Source organism: Bubalus kerabau, chromosome 1 (genome assembly GCF_029407905.1).
Source record: "Bubalus kerabau isolate K-KA32 ecotype Philippines breed swamp buffalo chromosome 1, PCC_UOA_SB_1v2, whole genome shotgun sequence".
In the NCBI taxonomy this organism is placed as follows: Eukaryota; Metazoa; Chordata; class Mammalia; order Artiodactyla; family Bovidae; genus Bubalus; species Bubalus kerabau.
Genome location: NC_073624.1, coordinates 63,684,246 through 63,703,817, shown reverse-complemented (window position 1 = coordinate 63,703,817; position 19,572 = coordinate 63,684,246). Strand labels below are relative to the sequence as shown.

The 19,572-nt window shown below is 37.9% G+C and overlaps 1 protein-coding gene across 1 annotated transcript; it reads right to left on the bottom strand.

The window, feature by feature from the left end:
* Nucleotides 1–2,391: 2,391 nt before the first annotated feature.
* On the bottom strand, nucleotides 2,392–13,839 carry LOC129646589 (olfactory receptor 6C2-like). The gene is made up of 3 exons (XM_055573030.1): nucleotides 12,896–13,839; nucleotides 9,055–9,069; nucleotides 2,392–2,524 (listed from the first exon to the last, which is right to left on the bottom strand). Exons 1-3 carry the CDS (start codon nucleotides 13,837–13,839, stop codon nucleotides 2,392–2,394), a joined length of 1,092 nt encoding a protein of 363 aa, XP_055429005.1.
* Nucleotides 13,840–19,572: the final 5,733 nt, after the last annotated feature.

The following is a 19,572-nucleotide window of genomic DNA, read 5'->3' as shown; positions in this document are numbered from 1 at the left end:
GAAAACTTGCTAAATACACTTATTAGTTCAAAGAGTAGTTAAAAAGATTACACATGATTTGATATGGAGACAATCATGCTTTGGTTTAGGCTCCAAGTCGTGTCTGACTCTTCATGACCCCATCAACGGCAACACACTAGGCTTCCCTGTCCCTCATCATCTCCCAGAGTTTGCCAAAGTTCATGTCTGTTGAGTTGCTGGTGCCATCCAACCATCTCATCCTCTGTCACCCTTTTCTCCTGCCTTCAGTCTTTCAAAGAATCAGGGTCTTTTCCAACAAGTTGACTCTTCACATCAGGTGGCCAAATTATTGGAGCTTCAGCTTCAGCATCAGTCCTTCCAATGAATATTCAGGATTGAGTTCCTTCAGGATTGACTGTTTTGATCTCCTTGCTTTCCAAGGGACTCTCAAGAGTCTTCTCCAGCACCACAGTCCAAATGCATCAATTCTTCATGCTCTGCCTTATTTATTGTCCAGTTTTCACATCCATACTTGACTACTGGAAAGACCATAACCTTGACTATATGGGCCTTTATTAGCAAAATGATGTCTTTGATTTTTGACACACTGTCTAGATTTGTCATAGCTTTCTTGCCAGGGAGCAATGGTCTTCTAATTTCATGGCTACAGTCACCATCTGCAGTGATTTTAGAGCCCAATAAAAGGAAATTTGTTCCCACTTTCACCTTTTCCCCTTCTATTTGCCTTGAAGTAATGGGACTGGTTACCATGATCTTAGTTTTGTGGGTTTTTTTTTGTTTTTTTTTTTAACATTGAACTTTAAACCAGCTTTTTCACTTTGCAAATAAAGATTCCTTTCTTCCTGTCCGTTCTCAATGACTGAATTTTTTTTCATAATTTATTTCATGGCCTAGAAACTTCACTACAATGTTTTAAAGATATACATATATAAAGACATTATTGCAATCTTAGCATGAAAGTACTCTCTCTTTTAACATTTTATATTAACAAAACCAGAGTAGCAATGGTCATCTCACATTCGTTTGTATTTCTTTATTCTTCCACATTCATCAAGTAAATCAAATTTCATTTATCTCAGTTTCATATTTTGAAAATTTTGTAGCTTAGAATATAATTGGATAAATGTTAATTATGGTAATTTATAACTTGTCAGACAATATTTGTGTCACTGTTTTATAGTTCTAGAGTAACAGCAATGAGTTCATAAATATCAGTCATTAACTAAACATATTTTTTTTTTTCCACTCCATGATGAGTGAGTGATTTCACAAAGTGGAGCTAGAAATAAAGACTAAGATTTGGCCAAATTTGTCTTCTAAAATGTCCAAAGTCTTTAGTCCTTTACTTTTACTTAGATGGATCTACAGAAATATTGGGCTTCCCTGGTGGCTCAGACGGTAAAGAATCTGCCTGCAATGTGGGAGACCTGGGTTCGATCCCTGAGTTGGGAAGATCTCCTGGAGGGGGGCATGACAACACACTCCAGTATTCTTGCCTGGAGAATCCCCATGGACCGAGGAGCCTGGTGGGCTTGCTGGCTTTAGAGCCTAGGCTCAATATTATGGTGCACAGACCTAGTTGCTCTCTGGCATGTGGAATCTTCCCTTACCAGGGATCCAAGATGTGTTCCCTGCACTGGCACAAGAACTCTCATCCACTGTACCTCCAGGTAAGTCCTATCAGTGATTCTTGACCCGAAAACATGGTGTATTGTTATGGTTAGTGGTGGGCTTTTAATGTCAAGGATTCTAAACACTTCTGGAATCATAAATGAGAGTTAGACTACCCTGCTTGATGTCTCTGTAGAAAAAGTCTAAGGGATTCCCTGGTGGCACAGACAGTAAAGAAGTCTAGGGTATAGACTACAAAAATAATGTTTAAGTTTTTGGATTTAATATATATTTGCATTCAAAGAGATCAAAATATTAGATTTAGATGTCAAAACATTAAACTCTCAGTTCTGTGGGAAAGAATAGAGGTTAGGTAATTTTAATTGTGATTTTTCTTCTGATGTGAAATCATCAATATTGTAAGAGAATATTCCAGGGATGACTGAAGAAAAAGTTTGAATGAATATTCAGTGTTCTTCATGGTCATAGAGACTATCTAAAGATTCAAATGTATTATTTTCCAGAGCCTCGACTCATTAATTAACCTAAAACGTAGGTGTGAATTATTTGGTAAAAGGGACTCAGATATGAGGACAAATTATGTAAGTGTTGATTGACAATTACTTGGTATATTAGAGAATGTACTAAGGGAAGAGAGATGGAACATTTGCATACAGCAAATTTTTTGAAAGACGATTTACAAAATTGTACCTGACTGCATGTATGTGTGCTAAGTCATTTCAGTCATATTCATCTCTATGACATGGCTACATAATGCAGGGGTTTACAGATGGCCACTTAGTGGTCATAAGGCATGATAGCCAAGAGAAAAAGTTCTATAACTCCAAGTGCATCAATAAGAAACACTTGAATAACATAAGTATTATAAGTTATTGACCTGTTGCTGTCTGTTGCTATGTTGCATAAATATCTAGGAATACAAGCAGATGCAAATGGAATTTCTAATAAGGCAAAATTCTGTAGGAAATAGTACATACGTGTTTTAAGGTGAGAGTCCACTAAAGTGAGGCATATAATGTCCAGATTCCCAGTTATACTCAACATGTATGTGAGAAATAGAAACACAAAAGTTAGAACTTGAAGTTGAGGGTCATCTGTCAGTCCAAGGAGAATGAAAGTTGTTATTGTTTGGTTTCTCATCATGGATCTCCAGTATTGTTTTTATTATTATTTTCAAGAAAATTCCAGAGAGATTTCAAATGCATACAGGTATATTGAAGGCAAATAGTGCAGCATCCTCTCTTGTTGAGCATCACACTCTTGATGCCACCTCTACAACCAAAACAAACAAGATTAGTAAAAAAATCATAGGTCAAAAAAATCCTATCAGAGATTTGAGAATCCAAAGAAAATTAAATTAAATAAGCTATATAAAATAATACACACTTCATAGGAGAGGAATGACTCTAAATCATTCACATCTATAGCAGAGATAAAGAAAGTGGAGGGATTTTCCAAAGGGAAGAGTAAAACAAAGCCAATCAAAGTGTTATTAAATAATACACTTTTAGTAACTATATATGGCCTTTTATGATAGATTGGAATTCCAAGCTTCCCTAGTCAGAGTGAATTTTCACTTGCAACTCCTTCCCACAAGTTCACACTGGAGGCATTATATCAAAATTTTGGGGAAAGAACAGCTAATGTCCCAAATATAAAGAAAATGCCCTCTGAACACATTTAAGACTTTCAAATGCAGAAAGATGAAGAATGGGACAGAGAACTGAGAAAAAATCCTTCCAAAACAATTCAGATCTTCACAGGATACAAGATAGCCAGTAACCCAAATTGGGGCAGTCTATCAAGGCAGAGAAAAGTCTCCTAGGATCCAGAAATCTGGGAGTGGACTACAGAGCAAAGAAAACTAACCAGTGTGAGGACGGAAGGCTATCCTTAAGATGTTGAAAAGGATTACGACAGCAACAAAACTGTGAATCTAAAATTATTTACTCAGCAAAAAATCAATCAGATATGAAGGCAAAATCAGACATTTTTATATAGAAAAAAACAGAAATAAGTTATTTCCCAAACAGCTGCACTTAAAAGAATGGTAAAGAGTTCTTTTTGTTGAATATATGCAGTACTAGGTGAAATCTAGAAATGCAGAAACAAAAATAATCAGGATTGAGAAATTCAATAAAATCTCTGTTTTCTTAATATCTTTTCTCTCTCCTTCCATGTATTTATTCATTTTCTTTAAACAATTAACATAAAGATTAGAAATGAGGAGAATTATCATTTTCCACATATAAAATCATTTTTTATTTAGAAAATCTTATCAAATCTATTTAAGAAACCCTTCTTAAGTTAATAAGTGAATTTAGCAAGGTTCTAGGACACAAGGTCAATGAAACAAAATTAATTTTCTACACCTTGACAACAAATAATTGGAAAATGAAAATGAAAAGTATTTAAAATAACATTAGCAGCATCAACTTCTTAGAAGTTAGTCAAATGAAAAATGGACGAGGCCATCAATCTTAGCTGTATAAATTATTGAAAACCTAAAAGAGATGACTATTCTCATGAATTAGAAGACTGAATATTAATATTGGCTTTCTCCATATTGTTTCATAGATTCAGTGCAATTTCAGTGTAAAACTGCTACAGGAAAACCTAGGCAAAACATTCTCTGACATAAATCACAGCAGGATCCTCTATGACCCACCTACCAGAGTAATGGAAAAAAAAGAAAAAATAAACAGATGGGACCTAATTAAGCTTAAAAGCTTTTGCACAATGAAGGAAACTATAAGGTTTCCTTCATTGAAAAGACAGCCTTCAGAATGGGAGAAAATAATAGCAAATGAAGCAACTGACAAAAAATTAATCTCAAAAATATACAAGCAGCTCAATTCCAGAAAAATAAATGACCCAATCAAAAAATGGGACAAAGAACTAAACAGACATTCCTCCAAAGAAGACCAACAGATGTCTAACAAATACATGGAAAGATGCTCAACATCACTCATTATCAGTTCAGTTCAGTTCAGTCACTCAGTCATGTCCAACTCTTTGTGACCCCATGAATCGCAGCACGCCAGGCCTCCCTGTCCATCACCATCTCCTGGAGTTCACTCAAACTCACGTCCATTGAGTCAGTGATGCCATCCAGCCATCTCATCCTCTGTTGTCCCTTTTTCCTTCTGCCCCCAATCCCTCCCAGCATCAGTCTTTTCCAATGAGAAATGAGAATCAAAACCACAATGAGGTACCATCTCACACCAGTCAGAATGGCCGCTATTCAAAAGTCTACAAACATCAAAAAGAATACATTTGAATCAGTTCTAATGAGGCGGATGAAACTGGAGCCTATTATACAGAGTGAAGTAAGCCAGAAAGAAAGACACCAATACAGTATACTAACGCATATATATGGAATTTAGAAAGATGATAATGATAACCCTGTATGCGAGACAGCAAAAGAGACACAGATGTATAGAATAGTCTTTTGGACTCTGTGGGAGAGGGAGAGGGTGGGATAATTTGGGAGAATGGCATTGAAACATGTATAATATCATATATGAAACGAGTCGTCAGCCCAGGTTCAATGCATGTTACTGGATGCTTGGGGCTGGTGCACTAGGATGACCCAGAGGGATGGTACGGAGAGGGAGGTGAGAGGGGGTTTGGGATGGGGAACACGTGTATACCTGTGGCAGATGCATTTTGATATATGGCAAAACCAATACAATATTGTAAAGTAATTAACCTCCAATTAAAATAAATAAATTTATATTTAAAAAAAGTCTACAAACAATAAATACTGAAGAGGGTGTGGAGAAAAGGGAACCCTCTTACACTCTTGGTGGGAATGCAAACTAGTACAGCCACTATGGAGACCAGTGTGGAGATTTCTTAAAAAACTGGAAATAGAACTGCCTTATGACCAAGCAATCCCACTGCTGGGCATACACATCAAGGAAACCAGAATTGAAAGAGACACATGTACCCCAATGTTCATCACAGCACTGTTTATAATAGCCAGGACATGGAAGCAGCCTAGATGTCCATCAGCAGATGAATGGATAAGAAAGCTATGGTACATATACACAATGGAGTATTACTCAGCCATTAAAAAGAATACATTTGAATCAGTTCTAATGAGGTGGATGAAACTGGAGCCTATTATACACAGTGAAGTAAGCCAGAAATAAAAACACCAATACAGTATACTAACACATATGTATGGAATTTAGAAAGATGTTAATGATAACCCTGTACATGAGACAGCAAAAGAGACACAGATGTATAGAATAGTCTTTTGGAGTCTGTGGGAGAGTGGGGGGGTTGGGGGGGATGATTTGGGATAATGGCATTGAAACATGTATAATATCATATATGAAACGAGTCGCCAGTCCAGGTTCGATACAGGATACTGGATGCTTGGGGCTGGTGCACTGGGATGATCCAGAGGGATGGTGCAGGAAGGGAGGTGGGAGGGGGGTTCAGGATGAGGAACGTGTGTATACCTGTGGCAGATTCATGTTGATGTATGGCAAAACCAATACAATTTTGTAAAGTAATTAACCTCCAATTAAAATAAATAAATTTATATTTAAATTCAAATGCAATTTCAATCACTATCCCAACTGGATTTTTTTTTTTTTTTAGAAAAACTGATAAGCTGTATGTAAAATTTATATGGGAAAGGGAAGCAGCTGATATCAGGTCAAACCAATCTTGAAAATGCTGCAGAATTTACAGTACATAGATTCAAGACACTTTAAAGCCACAGTGACAAAAACAGTGAGGTACTGGTATAAAGATCAACACAGATAAATAACATAAAATGGATCATTCAGATTCACAGATACATGACCAACTGACTTTGACAAAGGCACTGGAGTAATTCAGCATGCAGGCAAGATTTCTTGGAACACACAATCAAGCACAAACCATAAAAGGAAAAATTGATAAACTGGATTTCATCAAAATTAAAACTGCTCTTCAAATGACATTAAGAAAATAAAAAAGCAAATCACAGACAGGGAGAAAATAGTCACAATACACATATATGAAAAAGGATTTCTATGAGAAAGCACTGAGGTAGAAATTGTTAGACAGTCAGTGTAGAAGTCAGAGTCTTTGTTCTTTTTCTAATTTCAATTTTAATTCTCACACACAAGTGTTTTGGCTCCACTAGCCTAAGTCTGTATTTGTTCCAGTTTCCAGGCATTCAGAGGAATTCCTTCCTGGTCCAGAGGATCATAAAACATTCAGATCTAGGACAGGACAATTAACTCTTGTTCAGTTTATCAAGGAGAAACATTCTGGGTAGACAATTAGCTTCTGAACATACATCTGTGCTGTGCTGTGCTTAGTCGCTCAGTAGTGTCCGACTCTTTGTGGCTTCATGGACTGTAGGCCCCCAGGCTCCTGTGTCCATGGGGATTCTCCAGGCAAGAACACTGGAGTGGGTTGCCATCTAGCCCCTAAATAATGGCCTGGGGGTCTTGAGAAAGGGTCGAGGGATGGCGTCAATATGTCTAGAAAAACTGAGAAACTGGGAGATCCAAGAAAGCCATAAAAACGACAAACTGGACATTGAAACATTTAAACTGATTGATGAAAAATTACACATATCTGGGCCCGAACCAATCAAAAACTAACAGATCAATGCTAATAAAGATATGAAAACTGCTATTATTCCCACTGAGAAGGGCTCTTTACCCCTTCTCAGTGTCCCTGCTGAGGGCTTTGTGTCTCTGTCCTTTTTAACAGAAACTTTGCCTGAGTAAGTGTTTGAGAGTTTGTGAAATTCATTCTTTGTCTCAGTGAACAGAACCCCATTTCCTGTTTCAGCCCCAACAGATGTTCACCAGCACAGAAGCTCTCTGAAACCCATCTTTTTGGGATTTAATGGAGGCTTTATTATGTAGTTGCTGCTGCTGCTAAGTCACTTCAGTCATGTCCAACTCCGCGAGACCCCATAGACAGCAGCCCACCAAGCTCCCCCGTCCCTGGGATTCTCCAGGCAAGAACACTGGAGTGGGTTGCCATTTCCTTTTCCAATGCAGGAAAGTGAAAAGTGAAAGTGAAGTCGCTCAGTCGTGTCCGACTCGTCACGACCCCATGGAATGCAGCCTACCAGGCTCCTCCATCCATGGGATTTTCCAGGCAAGAGCACTGGAGTGGGGTGCCATTGCCTTCTCCATTATTATGTAGTTATTATTGATTATATCATTGGTCTCTGTACATTGAACTAAATCTCCAGCGAGTACCCTCTCTCTTTGCTGAGGTGAGGGATTTCAGTTCAGTTCAGTTCAGTCGCTCAGTCGTGTCCAACTCTTTGTGACCCCATGGACTGCAGCACACCAGCCCCCCTTGTCCATCATCAACTCCGGGAGCTTGCTCAAACTCATGTCCATCAAGTCGGTAATGGCATACAATCATCTCATCCTCTGTCGACCCCTTCTTCTGCCTTCAATATTTCCCAGCATCAGGTCCTTTTCCAATTTGGGGACTGTAAATTCCAATCCTCTAATCAGTTGATTGATTTCCCTGGCAGCCAGGCTTCATCCTAAGGTGATTTAAGGTCTTACCATATCTTCTCATTAACATAAGGAAAGATACCTTTATTGCTCTCATCCCTTAAGAAATTCCAAGTGTTGTAGGAGCATCCTGTCAGGAACTGGATGATGACAAATAGCCATTTTTTTTTAATATAAACCACAAAATCACACAGCCCAGAGATCTTTATTGTTCATGATAAGATGACAGTACCAGTGTTATGATTACTGTGTTGTTTTCTGAGCCAATTTTGTTTTTTGGCAAATATACAATAGATATTCTGATGACCTTTTCATAAAATTTCAAGGGTGAAGCATAGAAATGTTGTAAAAATGTAAAATCTGAAAGGAATAACCCTTTTAATAACAGTAGGTATTGACGCTTTTGAACTGTGGTGTTGGAGAAGACTCTTGAGAGTTCCTTGGACTGCAAGGAGGTCCAACCAGTTCATTCTGAAGGAGATCAGCCCTGGGATTTCTTTGGAAGGAATGATCCTGAAGCTGAAACTCCAGTACTTTGGCCACCTCATGGGAAGGGTTGACTCATTGGAAAAGACTGATGCTGGGAGGGATTGGGGGCAGGAGGAGAAGGGGACAGCAGAGGATGAGATGGCTGGATGGCATCACTGGCTCGATGAACGTGAGTCTGAGTGAACTCTGGGAGCTGGTGATGGACGGGGAGGCCTGGCGTACTGCGATTCATGGGGTTGCAAAGAGTCGGACACAACTGAGAGACTGAACTGAACTGAACTGAACTGAACTGAGGTATGGATGAATGATGGGTTGATTATCATGTACAGGAATATTAACTAGCATCAAGTTTAGATCTTGGTATTCTCTGAAATCATATTGATAAAGGCTTGTCTCTTATCTAAAAAATGTGTATGTGTGTATATTTTATGAAAAGATTTTATTGTGGTAAGAACACTTTGTGAGATTTACCCTTTTAACAAATTTTTAGTGTAGAATACATTATTGTTGATTGTAGGTATAATGTTGTAAAGCAGGTCTCTAGAGTTTATGAATTTTACATAACTAAAATTTTATGCTTTTTCATTAATAATTCTCCATTCCCCTGACCCTTTCAGCCCTGTTCCCTGGTAATCACTATTCTAGTCTTTAATTTTATTAATTTGACTATTTTAAAAATTTCATGTAAATGAAATCAGGAAGTTTTTGTCTTTCTGTATCTCGTTTATTTCACTTAGGATACTGTCTTCAAGGTACATCCACAGTGTCACTTGATGCTGAATTTTCTTCTTTTTGAAGGGTGAATAGAATTCCATTATATGTATATACCACATTTACCTTATCCATTAATCGGTAGGTAGACATTTAGGTTGTTCTACATATTAGTTATTGTGAATATTGCTGCAATGAACATGAGTGTGCACACATCTCTTTGAGATCCTTTTCAGTTCTTTTGGATACATACCAGGAAGTGAGATTATTGGGTAGTGCTATGGAAAGACTAGAGGTCTCTTCAAGAAAATTAGAGATACCAAAGGAATATTTCATGTAAAGATGGGCTCGATAAAGGACAGAAATGGTATGGACCTAACAGAAGCAGAAGATATTAAGAAGAGGTGGCAAGGATACACAGAAGAACTGTACAAAAAAGATCTTCACAACCCAGATAATCATGATGGTGTGATCACTCACCTAGGGACAGACATCCTGGAATGTGAAGTCAAGTGGGCCTTAGAAAGCATCACTACAAACAAAGCTAGTGGCGGTGATGGAATTCCAGTTGAGCTATTTCAAATCCTGAAAGATGATGCTGTGAAAGTGCTGCACTCAATATGCCAGCAAATTTGGAAAACTCAGCAGGACTGGAAAAGGTCAGTTTTCATTCCAATTCCAAAGAAAGGCAATGCCAAAGAATGCTCAAACTACCACACAATTGCACTTATCTCACGTGCTAGGAAAGTAATGCTCAAAATTCTCCAAGCCAGGCTTCAGCAATACGTGAACTGTGAACTTCCAGATGTTCAAGCTGGTTTTAGAAAAGGCAGAGGAACCAGAGATCAAATTGCCAACATCTGCTGGATCATGGAAAAAGCAAGAGAGTTCAAGAAAAACATCTATTTCTGCTTTATTGACTATGCCAAAGCCTTTGACTGTGTAGATCACAATAAACTGTGGAAAATTCTGAAAGAGATGGGAATACCAGACCACCTGACTTGCCTCTTGAGAAATCTGTATGTAGGTCAGGAAGCAACAGTTACAATTGGACATGGAACAACAGACTGGTTCCAAAGAGGAAAAGGAGTAGGTCAAGGCTGTATATTGCCACCCTGCTTATTTAACTTATATGCAGAGTACATCATGAGGAACGCTGGACTGGAAGAAACACAAGCTGGAATCAAGATTGCGGGGAGAAGTATCAATCACCTCAGATATGCAGATGACACTACCCTTATGGCAGAAAGTGAAGAGGAACTAAAAAGCCTCCTGATGAAAGTGAAAGTGGAGAGTGAAAAAGTTGGCTTAAAGCTCAACATTCAGAAAAGGAAAATCATGGCATCTGGTCCCATCACTTCATGGCAAATAGACGGGGAACTAATGGAAACAGTGTCAGATTTCATTTTTTTCGGCTCCAAAATCACTGCAGATGGTGACTACAGCCATGACATTAAAAGACGCTTACTCCTTGGAAGGAAAGTTATGACCAACCTAGATAGCATATTCAAAAGTAGAGACATCACTTTGCCAACAAAGGTTCATCTAGTCAAGGCTATGGTTTTTCCTGTGATCATTTATGGGTGTGAGATTTGGACTGTGAAGAAGGCTGAGCGCTGAAGAATTGCTGCTTTTGAACTGTGGTGTTGGAGAAGACTCTTGAGAGTCCCTTGGACTGCAAGGAGATCCAACCAGTCCATTCTGAAGGAGATCAGCCCTGGGATTTCTTTGGAAGGAATGATGCTAAAGCTGAAACTCCAGTACTTTGGCCACCTCATGCGAAGAGCTGACTCATTGGAAAAGACTCTGATGCTGAGAGGGATTGGGGGCAGGAAGAGAAAGGGACAACAGAGGATGAGATGGCTGGATGGCATCACTGGCTCGATGGACGTGAGTCTGAGTGAACTCCAGGAATTGGTGATGGACAGGGAGGCCTGGCGTGCTGCGATTCATGGGGTCGCAAAGAGTCACACACAACTGAGCGACTGAACTGAAGTGAACTGATATTTAATTTTTTAAGGAAACTGAGTGACTATTAAAGAAAAAAACTGAATGAAAAAAAGAGTAATCCAATAAATAATGAGAAAATATATAAAATACAGGGAAATAGCAGTTGTAAAAGACTAAATGTGAACACAGAGAGGCCTGCAGTTTCGAGAGCCTATAGCATAAATTGTAGTGAATAGAGGAAATAGTTTCAGGTGATGATCTGTGTAAGCTTCTTTTTCTAGGAAATGTGGTAAATAGTTTGTGTTCCTCCACTGTATAACCATTCATATCATTAAAAATGCAGGACCTTTATATACAGCTTTTCATATTTCTTTTGAAAACATTTGTAAATTTCTAAGATTCCGTACATCTGGCTGTTTTTTCTTTAATACTTTTACTTAATTTTTGATGTGTGCTTGCCTGTTTTAGAGACATTGTGTGTTTGCATTTCAATATATGTGTCTGCATCTGGCAGGCTTTAGCAATACCAAAATATTTAAATTCCTCAAAATAGTTGTTTTCCATTCTCACAATTTCCCCTTTCATTTCTTTATTTTTATTTATTTATTTTTTGAGAAAAGCTTATAACATTTTAGAGGCTTCCCAGGAGGTACAGTGGTAAAGACTCTGCCTGTCAATGCAGAAGACACAAGAGACACCAGTTCGATTCCTGGATTGGGAAGATACTCTGGAGTAGGAAATGACAACCCACTACAGTATTCTTGCCTGGATAATCCCATGAATCCTGATGGGCTAGAGTCCCTGGGGTCACAAAGAGTTAGACACAACTGAACATGTATATATTACTATTATTACCATAACGTTTAAAAGTTTTGTTATTAAAAATTCAATACACATTTTTTGTAATTTTTGTTTTAATATTTAGTATTTAGTTTTGCTATAGATTAATTGATAATAGGTGCCTGAGTTTCTTTTTGGGTTCTCTATTCTCTTCCCTTGATCAACGTGTCTGTTTTTGTGCCTATACCAAACTGTTTTGTTTAGCTTTTAGGATTTAGTATTAGTATTTAGCAAAATGCTATTTATTATTTCCATAATTGCAAAGGTTTATTATTCTCCTTCATAAAAGTGCTTATTTTCTGCAAGTTAACTTTTGCTTTCTTTAACATAGTATTGCTTCTGTTCACTCCCAAAGGTACATGGAAATAAAATTTTACTAGTTGTTCTGTATTGTACCTACCCCAAAGAAATTACCTAATACATATTTGTTATGTGAATCAATAAATAAATCATTTAAAAGTTTTTCATTTGAAAGTCATTTGAAAAACTAATGGCAACCATTACTTATTCTTTCTCTGGAAAATGTAAAAATTTATCAACTTACTGTTCTTCTCTCTTGGTAGATCTAATTTGGAGATATGCCTCTGTTTTACTTGTTGTGTTTCATTTTTGATACTTTTAATTTGAAGGTGAAGCCAGGATTTAAATTTTAAAAAATTATTAACCTGCTCATTTATGTAAGGATCTTAAATGATGTTTCTGAAGAAGTCATCACTAGACCAGGATGAATGAGTGTTTTGAGTAAATTAACCTGATGGCAAAACTTGGTAGTTCAGAATGTGTTTATTTGGCTTTACATTCTCTTATTTTCTTGGGAAAATATCGCAATTCTTTTGAATGAATTATTGAAGGCTTGTTTGACTTGCTTGTTTCTCAGTGTGTAAATGAAAGGGTTCAGCACTGGAGCGATGGAAGTAATGAGGATGGTCACACCCTTGTTAATGGCCACTGAGTCCTTTGCTGAAGGTTTGATGTAGATGAAGATGCAGCTACCATAGGTGATTGAAACTACAATCATGTGGGAAGAGCAAGTGGAAAAGGCCTTTTTCTTTTGTTGGGCAGAAGGGAATCCTAAAATTGTCTTGATGATATAAATATAGGACAGAGCCACACACATCAGTGTCATAAGTAAGGTCAGCACAGCACAGATGATAACAGTCTGTTCCATGTACCAAGTATTTGAACATGAGATTTTCAGGATGGGAGATGCATCACAGACAAAATGATCAACGATATTAGAATCACAAAATTCCAAGTCTAGGCCTAGGCTAAGTGGGGGGATTATAATGAATAGACCAGCTACCCAACAACAAAAGACAAGTCTTCTGGAGACTGTGCGACTCATGATGGTCACATAATGCAGGGGTTTGCAGATGGCCACATAGCGGTCATAGGACATAGCAGCTAGGAGAAAAAACTCAGTTACAGCAAAGAGGTCAGTAAAAAATACTTGGCTGACACAGGCATTGTAGGTAATGACCTTGTCACCTGTCGGGATGTTATACAGATATCTGGGAATACAAGCTGATGTGAATGAGATCTCCAAGAAGGAGAAATTTTGTAAGAAATAGTACATGGCTGTCTTAAGGAGGGAGTCCAGTAAGATGAGGAAGATGATGGTCAGATTCCCAGTTATGCTTAGCATGTAGGTGAGAAAGAGGAAGATAAGAAGGAAAACCTGCAGTTGAGGGTCATCTGTCAGTCCCAGCAGAATGAATGTGGTTACTGTACTGTTTCTCATTGCTGACTGCTGAGTTCTGTTAAATCTGCATGTTAATGTTGAAATGTTTCACTTTAGATTATTTTAACAGTATGGAAGGTATCATATTCAAGTTTTTCCTAATTTATCATTATTTAAAAATATTTACAATTGAAATATTCACTCTGTAAAGGACTACTTTTCATTGTGGTGGGTCTGTCATTTCGTAGGAGCAAAGATGTCTTGTGATATTCAAGAGTTCTCTGTCTGATGTTGTTACTTGACATTTTGTTCTTTATTAAAGTATTAAGATATAAAGTATGTAAGATCATTTGGGTTCACTGCGCCCACACTCTGTAGTCACTTAAAATCTCTGTTTGAGCTCTATGATTAAAGAATTTTCTCTTCTATTTTTGTTCATTACATACACTTCCCCTCAACACCTCTAAACTCTATAATGTGTGCATGTACACACACAGACATACACACACACATACACACACACACACACACAAAACTTCTTCAGCTCCCTACCTGACACTGCTTCTGTCAATGTTTCTTTCACTAAGTAATCACTTATAACCCACAGTGATGCAAAATATAGAATGTCTTAATGCACAATGTAGTTATACTTATGTATAATATATGTTTATATTTTCATGAAATGATCTGGTAAGTAAACTTCAAAGATAGTACAGATGATGTATTTTGCTGACTCTTTTATCTGTCTGTTAGTATTCTCTTCACTTTTTTCACATCTCACCATACTAATATCCCCTTTTTATTTTCATTAATTCTTATGTTTTGCTATGTCTTTCAGATGGTCATTTGTAAATCAATATCTTTGTTTTGTAATACTTGATACTCAGATGAAATTTGACATATCTATTTGAACATTCACATGGACTATGTCACAAATAAAATGCATGGTCTTTATCTCTCTCCCTTCTCCTCTTATTATGTTCCTTTCAATAAAGATAATAGATTGCATTTACTGAGCACATTCCATGTGACAGATTTTTTGGTAAATACTTCTCACACATCATATGCTTTATGTTTTCAACTCACTTGAATAACTTCTACTAATTTTCACCTGAAGCCCTCTGGAAAGTTTCCTGAAAGTGTGATCACTATGCTACCAGCCTCTGTGTTCCCATAGAAAGCAATGCTTGCTACCATTTTAACACTTAAGAAAGAACACTTATTTGTGTATTAAGTTTCCTCTGGACCCCTCAATTCATGTGTATGTGGACTCACTTTACTGTGTGAACTAGTGTATTGTTTTACTGACATGGGACAGGGTCAGCTCTGACTCAGTAGAAGACGCAGCTAAGGCCTCAGGGTTGCAGTACCTGACGTGAAAAATAAGAAATGAATGAGGCTCATGGTTTGCCTTACAAAACAACCTAAAAAGATTGGAAATATATCAGCAACTAAAGTAGATTAAGTTGATATGTAAGAGAAACATTTCTGCTGCTCATCTCCTACCTTCCTCCAACTCTTCCTAAATCTCAGGCAATACATGCATCATGTCACTGAATGAACTTAGCCCAGTCGCTACCATTGGATATTATTCAATGTTCTAAGAAGTCTGCTTTTTCCTTTTAAAGTTACACAAAGTATAGTAAAACAAGATTTAAAAGAAGACTCAGTGATATGTGGCTAACTGGTTTTTTTTAATCCTACTTTTTCAAAAGACATGTTTGAAATGAGGGCAAGAATCTCTGATGAGGATGCAATTTCAGTCACATAATTCTGTGGGGAAACTAAGGAGTATACTTTTACAATTAAATGAATATATCTCTTATTTTTTGATGTGAACTCAATATATTTCTGGATGGTCATCAAATTTTGATCCTGTTAGATGCCAGTATATTTTAATGCATAAAAATCTCTGATAAAATGATATGTTTATATCCAAAGGAACTGTATTCTAAAAACATGAGAAAAGTATGTTTTATCAAATATAGAAATTTATCACTCACATTTTCAATTTTTAAAAGACAGGTAAAATATATTTTCCAAAGCATAGCAAGACTTAAATCACAGAAAACTGAATAAAATCGAAATGACCAATCTCACTTACTATTATGACTGTCAATCATAGTTTCTGCTGTTTGTTGACACATATGCAGTCTTAAAACTCCTAAATTGAAAATGACGTTAGGACGAAGATTTTCATATGAGCTTTTGGTTACTTTTGCTTATGAATCCACTGTCATGTTCACAACAAATCTAAGATGCCTCTTAGAGGTATCTTTCTGAAGCATCCATCTTCAAACAATTACATGGATTTCCTTGTTGTATTATTATAACTTCTCTCAAAAAATAAATATAATATTATATGAGGGTGATGGAATGTCAGAAATCTTCTCCAGTTTGAGGAAATTTGCTATGCTGACCTCTCAGGGCTATGAACACTGACTATATCTAGCTTGATATTTGTTTTATTTGATAAAAATGCAACCAAGTGAATAAACAAAGAGTCCCTGGTGACCCAAGAACAAAGTCACTAATGAATCTTTTGAGTAATAAAATTTGTGGTAAAAAAAACATGGTAACTATAGCTTCTTTGGATACGGTTTCCTTGGAGACTGGGGGATGCTGCAGATAAAGGCCAATAGGAAAACAGAAGGGACTTCCCCAATGGATCAGTGGCAAAGAATCTGCCTGCAATGCAGGAGCCACAGGAACATGGGTTTGATCCCTGGGTCAGGAAGATTCCCTGGAGAAGGGCATGGCAACTCACTCAAGCATTCTTGTCTGGAGAACCCCATGGACAGAGAAGCCTGGCAGGTACAATTCATAGGTCACAAAGAGTAGAAGACGACTGAAGTGATTTAGCATGCATGCATACAGAACAACAGAAGAGTCTGGTTGTAAAATGAAATTTTAACTTCTTCTTACTGTCACATGGAATAAACTGAAGACCATAAAAAAACCACATTTCTTATTAACTAGTCTATATCATAAATCACTTATTACCTTTCAGTTCAGTTTGGTTCAGTCACTCAGTCGTGTTCAACTCTTTGCAACCTCATGAATTGCAGCACGCCGGGCCCCCCTGTCCATCACCAACTCCTGAAGTTCACTCAAACTCACATCCATCGAGTTGGTGATGCCATCCAGCCATCTCATCCTCTGTCATCCTCTTCTCCTCTTGCCCCCAATCCCTCCCAGCATCAGTCTTTTCCAATGAGTCAACTCTTCTCATGAGGTGGCCAAAGTATTGGAGTTTCAGCTTTAGCATCAGCCCTTCCAAAGAACACCCAGGACTGATCTCCTTCAGAATGGACTGGTTGGATCTCCTTCCAGTCCAAGGGACTCTCAAGAGTCTTCTCCAACACCACAGTTCAAAAGCATCAATTCTTCTGCGCTCAACTTTCTTCACAGTCCAACTCTCACATCCATACATGACCACTGGAAAAATGATAGCCTTAACTAGATAGACCTTTGTTGGCAAAGTAATATCTCTTTCTTTCAATATGCTATCTAGGTTGGTCCTAACTTTCCTTCCAAGTAAGTGTCTTTTAATTTCATGGCTGCAATTACCATCTGCAGTGATTTTGGAGCCCAAAAAAATAAAGTCTGACACTGTTTCACTGCTTCCCCACCTATTTCCCTAGAAGTGATGGGACGAGATGCCATGATCTTATTTTTCTGAATGTTGAGTTTTAAGCCAACTTTTTCACTCTCCTCTTTCACTTTCATCAAGAGGCTTTTGAGTTCCTCTTCACTTTCTGCCATAAGGGTGGTGTCATCTGCATATCTGAGGTTACTGATATTTCTCCCGGCAATCTTGATTCCAGCTTGTGCTTCTTCCAGTCCAGCGTTTCTCATGATGTACTCTGCATATAAGTTTAATAAGCAGGGTGACAATATACAGCCTTGACATGATCCTTTTCCTATTTGGAACCAGTCTGTTGTTCCATGTCCAGTTCTAAATGTTGCTTCCTGAGCTGCATATAGGTTTCTCAAGAGGCAAGTCAGGTGGTCTGATATTTCCATCTCTTTCAGAATTTTCCACAGTTTATTGTGATCTACACAGTCAAAGGCTTTGGCATAGTTAATAAAGCAGTAGTAGCTGAAGTTGAACGGTTCTATGAAGACCTACAAGACTTTTTAGAACTAACACCCAAAAAAGATGTCCTTTTCATTATAGAGGACTGGAATGCAAAAGTAGGAAATCAAGAAACACCTGGAGTAAGAGGCAAATTTTGCCTTGGAGTACGGAATGAAGCAGGGCAAAAGCTCATAGAGTTTTGCCAAGATAATGCACTGGTCAGAGCAAACACTCTCTTCCAACAGCACAAAAGAAGACTCTACACATGGACATCACCAGATGGTCAACAGCAATATCAGATTGGTTATTACCATTAGGAAATTTTAATTAGATAAGAAATTTTAAAATATGTAAAATCATATAACCCATATAGACTTGTTTCTTCAAATGTATCCACATATTTATAAGACTACTAAAAATAAGCATTAACAACAGATTATGTATAATTGGATACATAAGTCAATGTTCTTAACCTTCTAAACATAGTCTAAATTAATATACATATAATTATATATTAATTACTTATTAATTCATGTTTAACAGCTTTTTTTAACATCTTAATATCTTAATGTTCCTTCAGATATTAAAATCAAAGTGCCATAAATTCATGTCCTTTAAAATTTTCCATGCTCCTGCTACTGCTACTGCTAAGTCGCTTCAGTCGTGTCCGGCTCTGTGTGACCCCATAGACGGCAGCCCACCAGGCTTCCCCATCCCTGGGATTCTCCAGGCAAGAACACTGGAGTGAGTTGCCATTTCCTTCTCCAATGCATGAAAGTGAAAAGTGAAAGTGAAGTTGCTCAGTCGTATCCAACTCTTAGCGACCCCATGGACTGCAGCCCACCAGGCTTTTCCATCCATGGATTTTCCAGGCAAGAGTACTGGAGTGGGGTGCCATTGCCTTCTCTGTCCATGATCCTATGGTCAACTAATTTATGACAATGGAGGCAAAAATATGCAATGTGACAGGACAGTGTCTGAAAAATGAATCTGGGAAAACTGGACATTGTGCATGCATGCTTAGTTGTGTCTGATTCTTTGTGACCCCATGAATTATAGACTGCCAGGTTCGTCTGTCCATGGGGTTTTCCTTGTAAGACTCATGGAGTAGGTTGCCATTTCCTCCTTAGGGTATCTTGCCCACCCAGGGATTGAACCCATGTCTCCTGTTTTGGCAGGTGGATTCTTTAGCACTGAGCCACCTGGGAAGCCTGGGAAAACTGGACAGCCACATGCAACAAATAAATAAAATAGTATAAAACTAGTACTACCTTACACATTGCACCAAAATTAACTCCAATTGATAAAAGACTTGAATGTAAAACCTGAAACTATAAAGCTCTCAGTAGAAAACACTGGCAGTAAGTTCCTTGGCTTTGGGCTTGGTGATGTTTTCTTGAATTTGACACCAAAACCAAAGGCAACAAAAGCAAAAATAGACAAGCGGGACCTAGTCAAACTAAAAAACGTCTGCACATCAGTTCAGTTTAGTTCAGTCACTCAGTCGTGTCTGACTCTTTGTGACCCCAGGGACTGCAGCATGCCAGGCTTCCCTGTCCATCACGAACTCCTGAAGCTTGCTCAATCTCTTGTCCATAGAGTCGGTGATACCATCTGATCATCTCATCCTCTGTCACCTCCTTCTCCTCTTGCCTTCAGTTTTCCCAGTATCTGGGTCTTTTCCAATGAGTCATTTCTTTGTTATCAGGTGG

What these genes read in the sequence shown, in the direction of transcription:
- LOC129646589 (XM_055573030.1), bottom strand. Translation starts at nt 13,839, where the DNA reads ATGAGAAACAGTACAGTAACCACATTCATTCTGCTGGGACTGACAGAT.